The sequence below is a fragment of the Cyprinodon variegatus genome, unplaced genomic scaffold, assembly GCF_000732505.1.
Source record: "Cyprinodon variegatus isolate N-32 unplaced genomic scaffold, C_variegatus-1.0 Scaffold258, whole genome shotgun sequence".
Classification (NCBI taxonomy): Eukaryota; Metazoa; Chordata; class Actinopteri; order Cyprinodontiformes; family Cyprinodontidae; genus Cyprinodon; species Cyprinodon variegatus.
Window position 1 is genome coordinate 803,004 of NW_015150711.1, and position 22,073 is coordinate 825,076.

The following is a 22,073-nucleotide window of genomic DNA, read 5'->3' on the forward strand; positions in this document are numbered from 1 at the left end:
GGCGCACCGCACCATAGGGCGCACCGCACCATAGGGCGCACCGCACATTCTGAGGGAAAAAAAAGACGTTTAAGTGCGCCTTATAGTCGTGAAAATACGGTATATGAATGCAATCATCTATCTCAGGCAGTAAAAAAGACAAATTGTTACACAATGTCCCTTTAAGTTTGAGGCCCTCACAGTTTGAGGCTATTTTGCAGCCTGGCTGGAAGTAGTCGGTTAATAAAGATGCTGGGTCAAACTGGCAGAGAGCATCAGGACAAGCAGTCACCTCTTTTATTTTGTATTTGCATGAGAATACACAAACTTAGATATGCTGTTAGTCTAGCTGTGCTGACCTTGATATTCGGTTGATATTTGGGTACACAAAGTCTAAATGTCCCTGCTAATTTATTCAAATATGTGTTTAGACACAAAAAGAAGCCTTGAGAATTTCTCCTATCAGTAATGAGCGCCATAGGAACAAAGATCCACCCCTCATATCTGCTCACAGCCTCGCTCTTAAAGTCTCACATTTACATCTCAGAGGGGCTCTGCATCAGTCTCTGGAGAATTTATCAGCAATCACTTATGGAGATAAACTGCTGCAAGTGGAGCAACAGCTGTGAAGCTGCTAATCAAAAAGCTTCCCAGGGGCAGGTGTGAGAAATTAGCACAATAACGACTCGAAGTGCTGATTTATACACTGTTTGCTCCCATAGCGCTCTGCACTTCCTCATACGTTCCTGGAATCACCGCAGGAATCGCTGTTCTTCTCTTCTGAGTCCTTTTAAACAACCAAGAGTCGCGTGTGAACACAGCCTTTTCCGAATGCACGGCCAGCCACGCCTACTCGCAGATAGGATCATTTGTTAAAAGTTGTCAGGTCGACTCACTTATCTTCCATGTTATTTACTTTCCAAGATGACTGCACTGAAGTTGAAGCACAGCTTTTTGATATCACCCCCCAAACGGGGGGAGGCAGGGGGGAGCAGCAGAGAAGGCCTCCCCATAGGGCTTCCTGACATGATTGCCGATGGGATGCCTTTCAAGATGAAATTGTTTCCTGAAGCTGTCAGATTGCTGCGCAGCTCTGTTCTGGTTTGGGATTGTAATGTCCATCTCTCTACATCTTCAGCTGACAGCCCCACCCTTTTCCATTCATTCCCACTGCAAAAACAAAAACGGAAGTGATAATGGGTTTTATTTAATGTTTTTCCTTTTGTCTCATTTTCCAATCTGCTGGCCCATTCATCAATGTCATCTCTGTATAAGGCTGACTGAGTGCAGTTTCACTTCAGCAAGCAGGGTTGTTCTTACCACAGATGATGATGTTGATCGTGGTGATTGATTGCATGAATGTAAATTCATCTACGTAGCTGTTTCCACCCTAAACATCTTGGAAACGACTCTATATTTGCCATGTCACAGACTGGAGTGCGTTTGTTTGGCTTCTACAGTAAGCACTGCTCAACCATCAGACAGTTGAGAGATACTTTATTATAGAAATGCTTTTACCGCATTTACTTTTTCTGTCTGTTTAAGCAGCTGGTTCGGTCCATTACCACTTGTCTGTGTGATTGACCTGAATTGCATCATATGTAAATAGAAATGCATTAGGCAGAATGTGCACCACAGGGCAAATTTTCCAATCATGCAAGCAGCTAAGCAAGTAGAATACAAAGTGTTCTCAAAAAAGACATTCAATATTAAATTTTTTACTGTGCGTTACTTTTTATTTACATCTTTTATGGTCTCCACAAGCCTTAATGTAAAAGTGCTTGCAGGCAACAACTTGGCTCCCTTCAGGTTGGCAGCTCATGGTGGCTTAGAAGTGCTTTGTTCCCAACTGAGAGTATTTTTCAGTTCATGTTCTGTGGATTTTTTTTCATAAGTTTTATAAAAGGCATCCCGCCCTTGGTAGTTTTAACTTTTCTTTGGAATCCTTGTTCCTTCCTGCTCCTTTTATTGTCAGCATTTTTTATTATAGATGGAGTGATATGTTCTTTTACTGGCTTTATTCTACCCTTCTATCAGTAAAATGTGCCCCAGGCTGCAGCACAAGCCCGGAGCATGATCGATCCACCCCCCCGGCTTTGGAACCGAGAGTCCATTTCTTTTAATCAAATTTGGCACTTCTTGTTGTAGCTTTACATTTATTGTGATAAATGTATCTAAAAGATGTTGTCATTAGATTAAATTTAAGGTTTTTTGATTTTCCAGTTTATGGCAATATGATGCCATTTTTCTGTGTGTAAATCATTTATAGGCTATAAAAACCTTTAATCCACTTTGAATGATTAGGTTTTCTCTGTCAGCTGCTAAATAGCTATTATTAAAATTAAAATACAGCAAAGTAGTAGTGCCTGTATTTGTAATTGAAAGGATTAGATGTCTGTCTAATCTGTCTGTGTGGGAGAGATCTACAAAGAGGTCAACAAAAGATAAACCCATGCAGATCCTTTTTCATTGCAAAGCGTTGTTCATTCATCCTAAACTGCTTGATTAGCAGACTGATGTTTGACGATCATTAGTTTGAGTCGGAGGATTTAGTGAATAGTTTCACTTAAAGCTATGAGGAATTTTTCTATTTCAGGATAGGTTCTCCTGTTTAACTGAAAGTAGTTCATCCTTTTTTGAAAACTTTCAATACAGACACGGCCAGTTGGATTCAAGTAGCCCTATCTGCACTTCTCTGTCAAAGAGAGTCCATTAAAGCTATATGAAGTGTGGCCTGACCTTTTTGCTGTTTGAAATTTAGGAAACACTCCTCCCAGAGTGGCTGACTGTCTGAGTCCCACATGGAGGGTTGTCATCCTGCAAAGGCTCACCTCCCACTGGATTTCAGTACAGGATGTTTCCTGTAGGGACGTCTCAGCAGAGCTTTTCACATTTTGCTTTCAAATAGGTTAAGTTTTTATTTGTGTCAATGTCAAAAGTCTACACTGGTATTTTTAGGTGGTTCTGTCGAACGTCAAAGGACTCGTATTTGAAAAGTTTGGCTGTCCAGAAGAACATTTTAGTTAACTTAACTAAAACTCCCTGTAAGTTTTCTTGCCGTTTAACAGGTTATCTGATGCTTGCCTTAACTGTCCCATGAGAACTGTTAAAAGAAAGTTTTTTGCTTCTGCAATCCCTCATCTTGACCCTAACGGCACCTATTAGCTTTAATTTCATGTTGCTGGGAGTTAGGAATTAGTGAAAACATGCTCTGCTATGAGATTTTTACATTTGTAACACAATGCTTTAGTTTTGTTGTATTTAGGGTCTTTCCAGTAAGTAATAAAATTTATTTCAAAAAGAAAAGAAACAGATATTCTTACTGCTGCAAAAACACTTCAGCAGAGAGGAGAAAAGACAGCCGGCTATCTTACTGGCTGACTTTATCAACCTCCCCAGCTTCCTCCTTTCAGCCTCAGTGCAGCCAGGATACCATGCACCAGCACACTTTGAATGGTGGAGTGATTGAAGGTCACCGATCCTCTCCCCACTCTATTCCTTCTGAAGTCTCAAGAAGTGTAAACGCTGCTGGGTCTTCTTCATCAATGACTTCATGTGTGCTGACCAGAAAAGATTGTCAGAGATGGGAGTCCCCAGGAAGAAATATTGGGAGGCTCCACACACCCACAGGCTAGATGAAGAGGGTTGCAATCCAGGTCCATGATTATCGATCATATTATTTCCTGGTAATTTCTCAGTATACATCCCTGCCTAACAGACGATTATTGCTGTTCTGCCATTTTCTTTTTCACAAGCTCAACAAACTGATATTGGCTCATTTAGTCAGGCTATCTGCTCAACTAGCCTGCAGGCAGCTGCTTCACAACATAGTTCCCCAATATAAATGTGGGATTTCTTTATTTTTATATTGTAGGTAGTTGTTTCATGTATTCAGACATTGTCACGGTCATCCTCAGAGCCTAAACAATCGGATTAATCATGATTAATCGATTATTGAAATAATCATCAACTAATTTAGTAATAGATTAATCATTAACTGGAAAATATGCCTTTAGCGAAACAGTGGCCCACTTAGAGCAGTAATTATACCAAAATTGTAAAAGAAAATATAGAAACACTTTTGCATTTAAGATAGAATTCGTTTTCCTCTGTTAATATGCTCTATCCAGAACTCTTCAAGTGGAAAAGTTTTAGTTTAACCTGGTTAATTTTGCAAAAATTCTGCTTTAAGGAACATTTGGCTACCTGATTATTAATCGATTCATTGAAAAAATAATCGACAAATTAATACATAAAAAAATAATCTTTAATTGCAGCCCTAGTAATCTCATTTAAGGAAAATTGGCTTGATCCAAATACGTTAAATAGATAAGGCCAATTTAGCCTAGGCTAAACGGCGTTAGCCTTAGCTATGATCAGGGCTGTTTGAATAGGAACCTGTATGCTTCCTCTCACAGTTCTTGTAGCATAGGGAGCTCACAAGCTTCCTAAGAAGCTAAAAGGATTTCCAAAATCCTTTGCATGAAATAAGGAAAAGGCAGTTACCAGTTTTAACAATACATAATTTCTTCATGTGTGGCACATGCTAATATCAAATCAATGGACTTGGGGTTTCATAAAGGAAAGATAAAAACATTTGCTACATTTGTGAACCTTAATTACGCAATGGAAACCCATTACGCAATGAGTTTCCATTGCATAATGACATTTGTAAGGCTAAAGGCTGGCTGGATTTGGAACAGCAGTCTGAGAATCTTTTCTTGGCCACAATAGTTTGCTTACTGCTGACCTCAATAACAGTGAAGAAGAAAGGATTTAATGCTTATAGCAGAGCATGTTCAACAAACATGACGGACAATTGAATCCTTTTTGGAACCGATAACCATAACTTGGCTACCAGCAATGATCCAAAATAAAAGAATGATAAGACATGTGATGCTGGGTTCACAAGAGAGAGATTAGATTTCATTAGTATTTGAAAAAGAAGACATGAAATCCAGCTTTTTGTTTTACACTTTCAATAATCAAAATCTGTTTTTAATAATCTTATTGTCATGTTTTTTTTTTCTGCTTTAAATTTCTATAATCGTTGTTAACTTCCAGCAGCAGTAACGACAAATTCTCTGCACCAAAAAAAAAACAATCCTATATAAACCATTACATTTTGTAGAGGTTTCTTTGACATGTTTTTTCCTGGGTGGTGACAGCCATGCTGGTCGATGTGTTGACACCAAAGGGCAACTCAAAAATGACTTCCTTTCTTATTTCTCCAATAAAAAAACATTGTACCTCTCAAGGAAAAAAAGAAGTCATATGGTGACATCACCAGAACAGACTTTACGTTGACCAGAGATAGGATAATATTCTTTTATCATAAACTGTTATAGCATAATGTTTTGATGCCTTTAGAGTAATATAGAAAGTAAGTTGGATAATGTTTGATGTTATTCTGTAGCATTTTTCAGTTTGTTGAGATTATATTTTTTGGCTGCTGCTTTAAGGAGGCAAAGGCTTCAAACTTTCCCACTGATGGCTGCAGACATGCCACAGGCCATAAGAATTTGGATCCCAGACCTTTACTAAACGCACAAAGGTCAAAACACTTTCTCTATTGTTCCCGCCCTCTTGAAAGTCACCCGAAATATTACGTTCCATCCCATTTCATCTCTGAATACGTCCAAACTCTTGCATGGCACAGTGACTCTCTCTGCTATCAGATAACCCTGAGGATGTGTATCCAGTAAAAGTAAGCAGCTGAGGACTGGGGAAAGGCAGAGAAATGGGGTCACAGAGGAGGTGGTGATAGAGATGTTGCTGTGAATTGAATGCGATGTGGAAAAAATGACCCTTGACAGACAAACTTGATCCATTATGATGTTCTTTCACAGGAACAGTTTAAAAAAATGTTTCCCTCCTTCTTAAACTTCTTTCACCATTTTGCAATAACATAGAAAAGCTTGTATTTAAACGTAACTTGAATGGACTAAAGGGTTCGCAGGAGGTTTCGAAATATGTGCCAAGTTCAATATCAGTCCCTTTGATAACAGAACTTTACATGCTTTTTTTATTTCAGCTGTATTTTAACCAAGATAGTTCTACACTCCACTGTTGGAAAGAGAAGATATCATGTCTTCTTTGAAACAAATCATTCGGCTTTAGAAGCAGGCAGCTCCACTACCCGTCGTGCGCCCCAGTCCATCAGTTAAAAAGACTCCATCAGAATAAAATGCTTATTCAGACAATGGAAGTCATTTTCACTGCAGCTTTGTTTAACAACTCCCCTCTGAATCTTCAATTTACTGAATGTCAACCAATTTCTTCTATTCACACATCAGTATAATTTTAGAGTTTGTCCTTTATTGTCCCTTTGGAGTTTGAGTGTGTAAGAGCAGACATGCAGTGCTCCGAATGTGAAGCCAGCCTTTAAATAGAACTTGTAATGACTGGGAATACCTCGCCAGTTTTCGATTGCTAATGCGCTATGGATCCATGTGCTCGTGAACCGGTCTGAATAATTTAACCTTTTAGAGGTGTCTGCAGAAGTTGGATGTTCTGGAGTGCATAATTTGGTTGTTATTTATTAGGTAAAGCATCAGTTTGAAAGCTAGTTTCCAATCCTTTTATTCTCTGTTTTTTTTTGTTGTTGTTTGTGCCTTAAGGCATATATGAGCAATCTTTGTAACTTAGTCTTTGTGTCGTAGATGTGACATGAACTGTGTCGTGTCCCCTTTCCTCTGGTTTGGGTTGTTCCTATAGCCTGAAATTCGCAACTCGGATCGTTTCATAATCCCAGGGACATAGACGATTGTTTTGGTGGTTGAACAGAAATCCGACCTTGTCACCTGCTGACTTCCACTGAGCTTGCCTACGTGTCCATCATAAATGATATTTGCAGCAAAGATGCTCACTTGATCCTTTCTCTGTGTGCCAAATAAGCAGCCACAGATGTGTTCCTGGCATTCCCCTTAAAAAGTTTTATTTATATTCTGTTAAAGAAGGCTCTTTATAAATGAAAGTGCTCTTATGGTTTTTGAAGACACGATTCAAAAGAATCTTTTTATATCTGCAAAATGCATATTAAGTTATTTGCTTTCAAAAACAAAAAGAGTCCATCTTTTATTCATATTTTATATTTTCCAGATTTGTAGGCTTTTCTTGCTTTTAAATACATTTCCCCAGTAGGAAGAGCACATGCTTAAAAGCTATAAACATAGCAGCAGTTTTCACTTTGATTTGGTTCAGGAATGCTTAAAATTTGTTTGTTGTTTTCACAAAATGGGCATTCTAGGATTAGTGCTGAATAAAAGATTTCCTAATCTAAATCCTCAGCTACCTAATAAAGCAACCTCTAAGAAACTTCACCTCCTTTTAGAAAATTGCTGCAAATTAGCCTCAAAAGACTTCTGGTCTTAAGGCAGCTGAGATGTCTCTTAGTAATTCCAGTGTTTTCCTGTTGCACTCACGGTTTTAATTAACTGTATAAGAGCTGCAAAATATGTAGCAAATGCATCCTTATTTCATCACTGCACCAATATGCATGCCACAAACTGCCTGAACCGCACGCCTGAAGTGTGCTAATTATTTAACTACCATACCTTCAGACTCTTCATAACTCCAGTATATCTGTTGACTCTTGCCGTTTAATGCAGCGTAAAACGCTTTAGTAGATCAAGAAGTGGTCAAATTAGATGGCAGAGGCCGACCAGAAGGAGCTTCTCCAATAAAACCTCATGGATACATTGATTATATTTCTTTCAATGAATAACATATTGGTGTCAAGCCCTGTGGTTAATTCAGAATTCACTAATATTATCAAATGTTTTTTTTTCCATACATCATGCAGGTCTAATTTGTAGTTTAAACAGTGTGACAGCAAAAACTAAAAATCATCTATTTCTGCATAAATTGTATCAGTTAATTTCAGGCAGCAGTGGGTTAAAGTCGATGAGAAGGTTCTGCATGCACCCTATCTGAGCAGATATTGACCAAATTTCTGAGTAACAGAAAAATATTTTAATTAAAATTCATTAAATAGTTGATCCGATTAAACATGTTACCTCCCTGCACAAATTAGTTGGACTATAGTTGAATTATAGAATTTATAATTTAATTGAATGGAAGTAAGAAACATCAGCAATAGTGTAGCTCCATGAACAGGATATTATACATTAACGCCCAGATACAGATTCACCTGCCTTTATATGCATTTAAAACCTGTACGCTCAGATCAGTCGATTCTGTTTACAAAGGGTTAATAAGGATGCATCTTCACGGCTGATGTCATTAATGCAATGAAGTGTTATGGAGGCAAATGATCCCCTCTATCACAATAGATGCCTCTGATGCTGTGTTCCTAAGCAATAAAACTCCAGCCAACAAGGAGCGTACCGGTTTGTTTCATGAGAGAGAGCAGATTTATCCTCCATGTCCAAAAGAAAAAAAAAGGATCAGTTTGTCATACGGCATCAAATATTACTGAAATAGAGATGACTTTTAAATGTGATCTAACAGGATGACATGAAATGGTTTCCTGGACAACCACAGCAAAGATGTGTTTGTTTTAAAAATAAGAGAAAAAAACATTCTTGCTAATGAGTTTGACTTAATTAGTGCTTTAGCTGAACAAACTGGAGACACTTAAGATTGAATTATTTTAGTCTGTGTTTTATATAACAAATATTCACTTTTATGAAATACACTAGTTCTTAATACAGCCCATATAAACATATTGGCCACTGTTTTATTCATAGTTAATACCATTCAAAATATGTCTCTGTAATGCAACATCTAAAGTTGCCCATCTCTTTTCATTTAACGGAATCACTGAACCCTTCTCGTAATCTATTTGTCAGATATTAGTCACACAAGCAAGCATCAGCACAGCTAAGATTTACACTCACACATGTTGACGTCTCCGGTTTCAAACCTAAACGGACGGTGCGTTGAGGACTCCTGTTCTGACTGCGTGATTCCCCTACCATACATTATTTACAAATACCACATGCATTAGCCATCATACCGCTTTGATAAAACCGTTTTAAGCAGGCCGTCCTTTGAGGGAATCATTCCTTACGCAGTTGGAGGGCCACAGCAGGGAAGAGCTATCCTCTGATTTGGTCTCGAGCCATTGAGTTTCCATGTTTACAGCAGAGGAATGCCAAACTCATCACAGCCACCCTCACGGTCTAACACGACTAGACTGGCAGTAGTTCAGAACATAGAGATGACTGGCTTTACCAAACATTTTTTATTTTGAAATGATGCTTTCATTTTCTTTTTGGTTTGAGTTTTAAAAGTGATTATCCTACTTCAGGGTAGGCTAAAACTACTGCTCACTAATGGAGTGAATATGCAGTGTCCTTCTTTTGGCATCAGGCAGCTATCTGTTTAAGCCCATAATGTAATCACCCATATTAGCACACACCTCATGCAGGTGCAGGATTTTAATATGGGCAGTGTCACAGATAGTTGAGGCATATGAAAATAACATGCCATAAATCATCATCAGCTGTGTTCGTGTAATTATTCGCATGCCTGTGGTTACTAGCAGGGCATGTTTGCATTTTAATGTGATTAAGGTGTTAGCAGTAGAAGGAAGCTGACGTTAAGCTGAGATGATCCAGAGCAGTCTTAAAGATGTGCATATATTTCAAAGATGGATGGATGGCGGGGCTTAATTTTTATATGCAGCGGCGTGGTCGTTAAGTTTCTGTTCCTGTGTGGACTCTGGCCAAACAATTTATACGGCTGACATTTTGCTCATACTCTGAGTTGATATTAGAAGAGCAAGAGTCAGAACAATTGTGCAGCTTTCTTGCTCTGCAGTTTATTCTAATGCGTACAAAAAAGGAGCTTAGCAACATTTGCTGCTCATTAATCTTTCGCATCTTATTTAATCAAGTAAATGAAGGAGTATTAATCCCAGACAACCCTGGTTATAACTTTCCTGAATATTCTAGCAAACTAGCTAAAAAACACAATTTCAATGGTAGAATAAAAAGGTTGTTGGGTTCCTTTTATGTAATCATCGTAACTGATTCAATGGTGGGTAGTCCTTTCCTTAGCTAGGAGTCCTTTCAGGACTCCTAGCTAACATCTGCTCTTTAAAAAAAGAGAATCATATTCATTATTATTGGGGTTATTAATCCTATTAATACATCAGGAATACATTTAGAAAATAGCAGGCATATATTAAGCTTGTTCTGTCAACAGCATGGCCTCTAAATCCAAGTCTTAAGATCTACTGCCCTCCATCTTTTCAGTGTATCCTGCTCAAGCAACCTTAATCAAATGAGGTACATGTTACCATGCCTTTACCAAACCTGATGGCATGCTGAGGAGATAATCAGTCCTCTGTATTGATGTACCTAAAAGTTACAGAGCAGTAGATATTGACAATTAGAGCTCAACACTTCCAGTCTACAGACACAATATTTGGTCCAAAGTGTTTGAAGTGATGTTATGACCTGAGATAAAGTGGAGCGTAGACCTGTTTGATGTACAAGGAGGGCCTTTACTGAATCAAGAAGAATGCCTCCAGGATTATATAAATATTTCCCTTGCTTTTCAAGTTTGTTGAGTGCTTTTGCCTTTGGGTTTCTTCTTTGATTTCTGACTTTGTTCCCACAAGAGTTGTGAAATCCTTTGTAGATCTTTATCAAATTAAAGGTAATTTTCTCAGATGGATAAAATCAACTTAAACCATCTTCCCTTAGTATATGTTGAGTAATTTTGTGCTTTGACAAATTATTTGAAAAATCTGAATGACGCATACTGGTCAGCTCCGTGCAGTTCAAAAGCTCTTATTCTCATTTTCTTCAAACAAATGGATTTTGGTCATCCACTCTTTTTAACTTTGTTGGATTCCCTCCAGAAAAAGTTAAAGGAAAACAAAAGGCAGGTCATTGCATGAAGCATCTATCCGTCAACAGGAAACCTATCAGCAAGGCACTGAACCAGTTACTAAATAAAAAAAAACTCCCCTCTGGCTGGCAGTACAGGAATCTTGTCAGCCTGAATTTTGATGTTTTGGCCACAAAACAAAAGAATAGCTTGGAACATGGCGGCAGGGATTTTTCTTCTGACTGTGCTTTTGCAAGAATCCATCTGTCATGCACCGTAAACTTGTGCTCTAGTTTGGAGAAAAAAAAAACAAGCAAACTTTGTTGCCAAGAAGCGTAGCTGTGCTGCCCAATAAGTCTCTAAGAGATTAGATTTGGGCTTGCAACCCTGATGAGGGGAAAAGAAAAAGAGAAACTGAATACCTCTAAACCTTGACGCAGGCTAGCCATTCAGCTAGCACCTGTCAAAAAAAGGCAGGAATCATTTTTTTTCACAGTACATGCTGCATTGTGTTGCACCCAAAACCTTCATAAATGAAACAACATAATTTGACAGGTTAGAAGGGTTTTAAGTTAAAGTAAAGCTCTACTGGCTCGTCAAGGTGGAACTCAAGGTGAAAGGTAGAGACATACTGCTGTTAAAAATCAAGAAAGGCTGGTAGCATTCTGTTTTGATCTTATTATTTTTTCCTCTGATATTTTTATGTGTGTAACAAAAGATGCAAGGTTTAAAAAAAAAAACTTTTAAAACCTCATTTAAGTGAACAATAAAGCACTATTTTACCTGTTACATTTACATTGTAGAGCCCCGTCTATGGAACTTATAGAAGCCATTAATAGATCCAACAAATTCACAGGTGGTTGAGGCTCAGCAGGCAGCCGCTGTTATTCAAAGAAATGCATCCATCTGCCCTGACACATCGCCTGTTAAGTTCTGCTTAAGAACACTGACCTGAAATTTCCCTGTATTGTTGAGAAAAATACTGTATGCAACTTTTCATTTTTCTTAGGAAAATCAAAGTTCATCAAAAAGCACTTTACAAACCCACAAGAAGTTTGACAGAACCAAAAAATAAGACGCTTGCAAACAAAAACTAGAATAAAATGGAAAGGAAATGGTCTTTATTGTCCCTCTGTGGATAAATTCATAGATCATAGCAGCAAAGTGAAACTTATGGGACGCATGCAAACACACACAATAGTAAAAAAAAAAAAACAAATCTATAGGCAGCTATGCAGTGACAGCAATAAAATATATGTTCTGAAAAAAGTTAAAACATTAAAATCAGACCCGAGGCAAGTGAAACTCAAATCTTGTCGGTATGGCACATGAAGACTTAAGGGATAGCATGGCGGGATATAGGAGTAGGCTAGAGAGCAAGCTCAAGCCGAACAGTATCAGAGATGTGTGGCCATGGGTGAAGAAGATCACAGGCTTGAAGCAGGGGGAGGATCACACTGATGGAAGTCTGGACAGAGCTAATGAACTGAACACATTGTTCAGAAGGTTTAGTTCAGGGACAAGCTCAGCATCTTTCTCTTCTACCCAGAGTCAAATGGACATCCTGCTCTCTTTTGAACAAAGGCTTCCCTTTCACACCTCCAATGTTTCATCTTTCACTTTTGCTAGGGAACCTCCTGCTTCCCCATCTGCCTCTTCACTTTTTTTGTCTGTAAAAGTCAAGTGAAGAGGCAATTTGACAAACTGAATCATAATAAGTCACCAGGTCTGGCTGTGACAATGTCAGTCCCAGAGTCCTGATGGCCTTTGCAAAACAGCTCTGTGGGATCACAGCATCTTTAGCTTTAGCCTGATGCAGAAGACAGTTCTAGTGCTGTGGAAGACATCCTACTTTGTTCCAGTACCAAAGAAGACCTGGCCAACAGTCCTTAGTGACTATAGACCTGTTGCCCTTACAGCGCACATCATTAAGGTTCTAGAAAGACCTAGGTTCACCTCAGCAAACAAACATGCAGCTATCAGGAACCCCTGTTGTTAGCTAATCACCATGGAGTTGGAGTGGAAGGTGCCATCATACACCTGTTTCAACTAACCCATTGTCAAAAAAATTAAATAGGGCTGGGATCTGTTCTACTTTGTGAGGACCCAACAAAAAAATAAAACAAGCTTTTTTCAACCAAAAAAACTATGTTTTTCTTATATATTTGAGTTCACTTTCAGCTTTGTAAAGCATCAAAACCAAGCTGAGGAACAGACTGGGTGTAGAGAATCAGCCGTTTTCCTACACCTGATCAAAGCAAGCTCAGGTGTCATGAATGATGAAAACAAAGTAAAACAAATGGAGTCAGTCTGACTATAAGTTTTGTTCAGTATTTTGTTATTATTCAAGTTTGTATGTGATTACACAGGAGTTAACCAGATAAGCTCATTTTATAAAGATAGATTTATAGTTTGATTTTATTTTGACTCCTTATTAGCTTCCGGGCAACACATTTATCTTGTTGATTTTTTATTAGCATGAAAATTTTAACTTTTATAAATAACTCTTTATAAAGCAGAAAAAAATGATTCTACATTCTACTTTTTGGCAGTCAGTGAGTTAGATTAGGCATGTTGCGCTTTGAGGATCATGTTCTCTGATTTCTGCTGCATTTAACACAATTCAGCCTGACTGTAAGAGGAATCTGAGCAGACTGAGGTGGAGGCATCAATTTCAGTTTATTTATGTAGCACCAATTCTCAGCACGTCATCTCACTTTACAGAGACAATTCAACTAGATCATCCAGTCAGATTGATTCAAAGTTTTCTATTTAAGGAAAACCAGTTTATTGCATTGACTCAAAGGCAATCCCTCACACCAAGCATGCTTGTAGTGACAGTGGAGAGGAAAAACTCCCTTTTAAAAGGAAGAAACCTCCAGCAGAACCAGGCTCAATCTTAAAATTGATTAAGGCTGAAATCATTCAAACCTTGGGAAAATTATTGAGCGGTCCATTTAAGTTTAGACTTTATTCTGTTGCAAAAAATGTGGAAGGAGATGGAAATTTGGTAAAAAGAATAAAAATGGTCAAATACTCTACACGTATTTATGATGTTTATTAGAAAGCTGCTTTCCCATGATCCCCACAGATCGACTTATGTGATGATAATGACACAGTAAGACGTGGAGAGGGATACATGTTAGCATGTTTTTTGTGATTCTATAACCTGAAAAATATTTATTATGACTATAAATATACATTCACTATATACTCAATTATTTGATGTATTAATGAGGTCTAACTGGCTGTAGCTAGTATTCTAATAACACTGCAAGGTTGTAAATAATTTATTTGGCTAAGACACAAACCCTTTGACTGACACAGAGTCTCTCTCATTTCAGCAACCACTTGGAGAAGAGTCTTCAGCTCCTGATGGACAGAGTGGACGACCTGAACCAAGATATTGTCAAATATAACACCTATAGCCGCAACCTGAGCAAGCAGCAGCAGCAGAAACACCAGGTAACTCCTGCAAGCAAACTCGCATATGGCCAGGCTTTCAGGAAGCAAAAGTGCCCACACCACCCACACAGTGAGCCAGCAGGAGCAGCAGGCACATCAGTGAACCAGCATCCATATAGAGACTCTTTCACTCCCCTATCTCACTTATTCACAAACAGATGCACCCACAGTCCCATTCTTCGCAGGAAAACAGCAGGTTTATGTCTGTAGGATGTGGACACAACCAAATAGAAGCTGTAATCACAGCAGGAAAGAAAGAATTATGCAAATATCCAGAGCATTTTATTATAAATGTTGCATAATTGTGCTCATTGACATCTGTGCCGAGTGAACATCAGCTTTTATTCCAGTAAACTTAGACAATAACACCTTCTTTTTTTAATTAAAGCACTTCAGTTTTTAAATATCTTCATCTGATTTGTAACCAGGAGCTCTTGTTGTTCTGTTTTATTTTTACTTTTAAACTTAGCCATTTAAAATGTGTTACTCCTCTCTTACAAGAAGAGCAGGATAAAAAAAAGAAAAAGGCGAGGCGTATAACTTTTTCCAGACAAATGAGCAACACTGTGGCAGCTTTTCAGAGCTGTGAACTCCTCTGCAATGTGGCAAAGAAGGATATCACTGAAGGAGCTTATTAGTGTAATAAACCAAATGAGTGTGGACCAAGCAATGCAGCACAAGTGGTAAGTAAAGGCCAGGCGACAGTAACAGGCCATCACGAATCATTCTGTAGCCTTGAGTTTACACTGATAAGGTCGCATTGACTTGTTATAGCTGTCATAATGTAAACATCCCTCTTCCTGCTGTAATTACTCATGTTTGTCCACAGCAGAAGGTTAAATACTGCAGGTAGGGTTCAGGAATCATTGGCCGCAAGTAGACTTTATCAGCACAGAGCCCTGCAAAAATATACACACCTAGAGAGGCTTTTTATTTTTTTTAACTGCAAATTACAATATATTTTATGTGCATTGTGGTAAAATACTAGGACTGCCTCCATTTGTTTGTTTATATATATAAATAAAACTTAAGAATGTTGTTTGCACTTTTATTTAGTCCTCCAGGATCAATACTTTGTATAATCACCCTTTGCTGCAAATACAGCTGCAGGTCTTTTGGGGTTTTTCCCAACCTTGCACCAATGGTCTCATCTAAACATGTCAGTGTAGCTCTGGCTGTATGTTTAGGGCTTTTTTTTTTTCCTGGAACATAAACATCCACTGAAATCTCAAGTTCCTTTTTTTGCATTACCCTTTATTTTCCTGCTGCCATTAACTTCCAACTCTGACCAGCTTCTCTGTATCTGCGAACAATTAGCTTTGTAATGAACACTTAACATAAGAATATAAGATCTCACCTTCAATATGACAACCACAATTCAGTCTATTATGCTTTTGTGAATAAACTGTTATGTCTGTTGGACATTGGGTAAAAAAACATTCTAATAGGATTTTTTTATTATTTACACCAATGTGATTAAAAGCAGATGAAGGGAAAATCAGTTGGGTTTCTGCTTAAGTTTGCACATTAATAGATGGGGGCAGCTAATTAAACAAGAAGGAAAATCAGAAAGAAATTACAGACAACCTGTATAACATCAGAAAGCATTCAGCAGTATAAAAATAAAATCTAATTTTTGTATCCAGTTCATCCTCTGCTGTCAATCGATCCCTGCCCCTTCTCCTGCATTCTGCTACTGCAGTGCATAATAAAACTCATAAAATATCCAGATGTCTCCTTGAAGTCTTTTAACTCAATGTTCTTTCATGCTTTAGATGACTCTAACCTTTGAAGCATTGGCTCATTAGAGAGTAATCTCACACTGTAGCTTCTGTTTGTTTTGAAATGGTAGCATAAAGAGGCAACCAATGGCTGCAGCCGAACACCTGACTGATTTAAAGGTACAGACACACGGACATTCTGCTGCAGAATGTACTGCACATGGCTCTAAATAAAATAAAAAATATATATATATATATATATATATTAATGTTCTGGGGAATTAAAGCTAACAGTAGTGGACTCTATTTACTAATTAACTTATTTATTCAAACCACAGTTTCAGCTTTATTGGTAAAATATGCAAACCATGTATTTATTTCCTTCCACTTTTTAATTATGCACTATTTGGCGTTGCTTTATCTTCCACATGACAGACCAAGCAATATATTCAAGCTGTGGTCGCAACATAAAAAAACCCGGAAAAGTCTCGGGAGTGTAAATATTTTTTAAAAAGGCTCAGCGCAAAAGTTAAGTTTGCTCTGAGCAGAGGGTGAAGAAAGAGCACAGCTTTGACTTTAAAAGCAGCGTCTAACACATCTTCAGAAATAAGTGCACTGATGGAGTGAAAATATGTGCACACAAATCCCACCATCTGCAGCTATCTCCTCTGCCAGTTTCATCACAAACATCTGGCAGCAAACGAGAGCGTGAACGTCACACAGCAACGTGCACACATTGTTCAAGAAAACGGGAGCATAGCAGCTCAGTGTGACTCACTGATGTGCGCACAAACATACACCTACGTTGAAACGGCTCCATTATTCAGTCATTAGTCGGTGGCAGGGGAAGCGAGAAAATGTCTGCGGTATTAATGTTGATCTGGGCTGAGTCACCGTCATCATTCTATCATCCAGTCAGGGATAAAATTACAGCCAGCTTCTCGCACACCAGAGTCGGATGAAACGTGTCTCCATAACTATAGGTAGAACTTTATAAACCAGGAGAGGAAGTGCACACATTTCATCGTCACACTTGTAGTGTTGGGATCTATCATCCTTCCTGTTCTCACCTTATCATCAGTCTCCAAGCTTCTCTCTTTCACTCATTCACCCAGACTCATGTGTAATATCACACAGACAACCCCTTCTTTTATAGTGTCAGCGTTTTCACATTTCACACACTACCCTATTATGAACCAATAAAGCACACAGGGAAAAGAAAAGCGAGCTTCTATTAAACCTCTCAGACATCTACGCTGCATGCCCCTTGTAATCTTGTGCTATTGACCCTGCTGCTTCCAGGACAAATGGAACCTTATTAATCATCATAGAAAGTTGCAAAAAGCCATTGTGCTGAGGGAGCTCCATTTTTCTTCCATAGCCTTCTGTATTTGGTAAATAACAGATTCCCTGGCACGATCCGCAGCCAAGTTGGTCTTTTGTTGCAGGGAACGTATGGCTCACTCCTTCCTGACTCATTTTCATCCAAAGGAGCTGGGAACACTTTGCTGATGATTAGGTATGCTGCAATGTTTTAATCCACTGAAATGAGGAGGCATAAATTCTGCCTAATAGAAGAATTCAGCTTCAATTAAAGTATTTAACTACCCAGTAATTTTCCTACATTTAAAGAAAAGCATTAAAGGCAAGCCAGAGCAGCTGACAAGAGCTTTGCCAAAACAGGGTCGTAAAAAGTCCATCATTTAAAGCTAACATGAAGTCTAGGATGTTGTGCCAAAAGAAAAGTGAATAACAGACGGGAAGATCTGTCTGCAGACTAACAATGCCAACATGATTTTATTTTTATTTTAATGGCAGCGAGCTGGGCCAAAGGTGGGAGCTAATGCAGACGTAGCTTTTAAGATTACAACCAATAAAACAGACTTATTAGCCCTTTTATTTCCCAAGCAGCTTTTGGTTGAAAAGAACTTATACTATTCCTAGGAGAACTGAAAGTATATCTCTTTTAAGTAAACCTTAAATGTATTCATTTATTATGATTGAAAGGGTGAACTTGTAGAAATAATTAAGTCACTTTTTCACTTCTTTCTGTTACCAACTCCTCTGTTTTAAGATTTTCTCCATGGTGTGGAATTCAGTCTGGATGGTGTTTGCCATTCAGAAGGTGACATTGGCTGCAGTCGGAATGGGATGATTAAAGGTCTTATGAATGAAAGCCCTACCTGATCAGACCAGGCCATGGGGAGAAACTGACATAAATGCCCTCAGAGGGCTTTCTTAGCACCAGGAGTTTAGGCCATTTCTGCAACAGATGGTTTGATGGTGAGATTGATGGAGATCAGGATTTATATTTGTGATGAATAGATGGTGGAGGACAGGTTGTGAAGAAAGAACCTGAATGCAAGCTTCAGAGAAAAAATCTTTGGTTTTGCCGGCTCCAGACATGGCAGACCGTATGTAGGTCCACAAGTAATAGCCTGCTTGGTTTAAGTTTCTGACATTTTCTATTGTAATGTATGTAAATCCAGCTGGATGTGCTAGCGGGGTGACAGCTAACACTCCATGCAGATGAAAAAACTGCTGCAAAATATCCATGCACTGCCTTAAATGTGTGACAAAAAGAAACCATTGCTGGCTCGGTTTTCTCCCTTTGTGATTGCCTGAGACATAAACACAAGATATTATTGGGAGATTTTTCCAGAATGTGGCTGAGCTCCCTCTCCATCCTCTTACAGACGATCCAAATGCATTCAGTACTTAAACTACAAGCAAAGTGGTTGTGTGTCTTCCTCAGCAGGTTCTTATCTGCATCAGCTTCTGCTGAACAACCTGTTTCTGGGATCAGTCAGACACTGAGGTACCAACCTGTATCTCTGCCCCCCATGGACCTACTGACTCCTGCTGTCTTTGCTCAACTGCAATCCTGTGTAGTTTGCTGTGGTCATATGTTTGTGATTACCTGCTGAGGAAGATCATAGCCGTTATGCTGGTTGATCAAACCAGGTACTCTATGCAGAGTTAAGGCCTGACGTGTTGAACAATTAAATGATCCGATAGGGTCTGTTGAAACTGTCAGCCAAGCTTCAAGTACTTGAACTCTTTACTATTTCCTATTGCCTTCATTGCCATTACATCCATTCCTGCTGCTATATCACACCTGAAAACAACCCAGTTGAACTCATGAAATAATGTGACTGGACTAATACTGATTGGAAGTACATTATTTCCTTAATTTATGTTAGTTGTAACCCTTTTTGGGCCAGTTGTATTGATAGATCATTTGAATAAATACAACATAGATGGTAAATGCCCGCCATCCATCAACCAGAACAACAGTTAGTTTCCATGGAGATGTGAACTACTGCAGGCCAAAAGGTCAAAATCTGATTTTATTTTTATAGAGATCCTCCTGTTGCCTGGGCATCAGATGAGGCTGATGACTTTTGATCGCCTAGAAAATCTAATGGACGACTCGACTTTATTTATGTCCTCTGGACGAAAAAGAGAAAACAAATTCTTCACTTTGTGTTTTTTATATACAAGTATTGATGGTGAATTATTTGTAGTGTATCTAGTTGACTCAGAGCTGGACAAACGTATTTGAATGTGACTCCAAAAAAATTGTTAGACTGGGAACACTTCATCCACAGCAGGTGCTCAAATGTTTCTAAAGTACGTAAATGCTAGGAAATGCAGAGAAAAACAACCTGCAGTGAGAGGAGCAGGAGGATGATTGGCTTTTATAAAATCATTAATTATCAAGCATGTAGTGAAAAGAGGCTGAATTTCAGTCTAACTCGGGGTTTCTGTCAGGACTTGAACTTCAAATGTGCTCTTTGTAGAGCAGAATGAATTGATTTGTTTTGCTAACGTGAAACTGTTTGTTCCGTATTAGCATCAGGCTTGTGTCACTCATCATTTGAATCGTTCATTTCCAGTAAGGTTTAGGTACTTCCAGGGAACTGTAAAGCAATTATATGCAGCTTAAAGGAGAAAGACGTGCATTTCCTTTACACTGATGCAAAGTCATGCTGTGACATGTTGAGGGAGGGGAAAAAGATCAAAAGGTTTCTCGTTTTTCTTGGTAAACCTATACAGGGGCATTGTAGGATGATTGTTTGAAAGCACTCCCCTTTGCTTGAACACCAGCAACTTCCTCTGTCTGCTCCAACCTTCCTCCTCTTCTCCTTCATCTTGCCAAATTAACAAGGCTTTTAGGATCTCCAGAGAGGTGGCACCTCGCTGATTTACCGTCTTGTCAGCCCACCACAAATCACTCCATTCCCGTTAGCACTTATAACTCTTCTGTCTCTGTCTCCCCATCTCCTCTTTCATCACCCGGGTTTTCTACATTTCTTACTTTGAGTTCTAGAGTCTCTCTGACTCTGTGCTCCTGGTACTTTTTTCTACCGTTCTCCACTTCCTTACCGGCTGCAATTTTCTTTCAGCACTCCCACATCTTCTAAACATGCAGAGTTTTTCAACAGCATCACCAATTCTGTTTTTTCCTCTGCCCTACATCTGTCCCCACTAATGCCACCCTTTGTGGGCTCCTCTTTCTAGTACCTCCAGAGGCGGCAGCAGGAGAACGCCCAGCGACAGAGCAGAGGGGAGCCCCCGCTGCCAGAGGAGGACATCAGCAAGCTATTCAAGCCCCCCCAGGCGCCACCACGCATGGATACTCTGCTCATCGCAGGTACGAACACACACTAACACTCCCAAGACTTTGAGTTTCTGTCATCAGTATCAGAGGACCGCCCCCGACTCTCCTCTCTACATTTCCACCCGCCGCCTCCGCTCCCCTCGCAGGAGCTCAGGTTCTGTTTTGCAATTATCTCTGCCATTATCTTAAAATTACATTAATTTAAAGTTTATTGACTGAGTCTCCAGCTAAACCTCCCCTTTTCCCTGCTGTTTGACGCCTTTAAGCTTCTCCGCCTCCTGACAACATTCTGATCCGTCCGTTTATTCCGTTCACCACTAATTTGTTGTTGTGCTGCTTTTTTTTCCTTCCCCCTCCTCCGCCTGTGTGTGTGCGTGTTTGTGCACATATGCTTCTGTGTTGTGTTCGTTTGTGTCTGGGGGCGTGTGAATGTGTGTGGCAACCCTCCAACAGGGCAAATTAACAACTACTGCCAGAACGTGAAGGAATTCACCTCTCAGAACCTCGGGAAGCTGTTCATGGCCGAGGCGCTCCAAGGCCACAACTAGAGGAGAGACAAAGGAGGGAATCCGACAAGACAGAGATGCAACAAGTACCTCGTTGCTACATGCAGGAGCGTCCATCATCTTTTTGTCGGCAGCAGATCTCCACTGTTTTTTATTCTCACATCTTTGGCAGAAAAAAACATATATCTGTCACCTTGTTTTGTTTCAAATAAAAATTCAGCGTCTCTACATTTTCTGCCTCCTGGTATATTTTCGCATTAAAACAATGCTGGTATAATTGGCCTGTCAGCAACATGTAGAGCTGAAAGTTTTTCCAGAATGTTGACATGCTAAAGTGGAGCTCCCTGGGAATATAAAATAGGAGGCAATTCAGTTTTTGTTGACATTTTTAGCGGCTTTTTGGTCTGCAGCTTAAACTTTATGAAGGTGGAATCAGCAGGTGATGTGTTGTGCATCTCATATGGGAACAGCAGATTATTAATAAAAAAAAGAATAGCACAGAAGTATGAGTCAAAGTGGTTATTTCTTAGTAAAGAGATTTTAGTAGGGGGTAAATACCCATAAATGATTTGTCAGTGAAATATCTAAACATGTGGCTAACGGGAGAATGTGCAGAATGAGTGGAATAAGCAATGATCACATGCATTTCTCAGGCATGTCATACACTGCACGTGTGAGAATTTTTCGATACGGCCGAGTTTCAGCCTGATCGTCCATCATCTAGCGTATAGGGTGTAACGAGGGTCGATTAGCCTCTCACGACCACCTCCCGATCAGGAATCGTAAGTTGGAGAGAAAATCAAACATGAAAATTCAGTCGACCATCGTAAGATCGCATCATAGCGTTGGGTCATACAGTGTGAAAACATACATCTTGAGCTGTGAACTTTTAAAACCTGCAGTTTCGTCATACAGTTTGAGCTGTAGCTTTGTGCAATGAATGAAAATATCGCACAGTATATGCCTGGCTTCAGT

The 22,073-nt window shown here is 39.2% G+C and overlaps 1 protein-coding gene across 1 annotated transcript in view; it reads left to right on the plus strand.

The window, feature by feature from the left end:
- The window catches only part of eif3h (eukaryotic translation initiation factor 3 subunit H), an 82,684-nt gene extending 61,358 nt beyond the window's left edge, over positions 1-21,326 (plus strand). Inside the window, exons 6-8 of the mRNA XM_015382529.1 lie at positions 14,127-14,247; positions 20,493-20,625; positions 21,046-21,326. Of these exons, the coding sequence (XP_015238015.1) occupies positions 14,127-14,247; positions 20,493-20,625; positions 21,046-21,140 (349 nt within the window). The 3' untranslated portion in view covers positions 21,141-21,326. The remainder of the gene's footprint in view (positions 1-14,126; positions 14,248-20,492; positions 20,626-21,045) is intronic.
- The last annotated feature ends 747 nt before the right edge of the window (positions 21,327-22,073 follow it).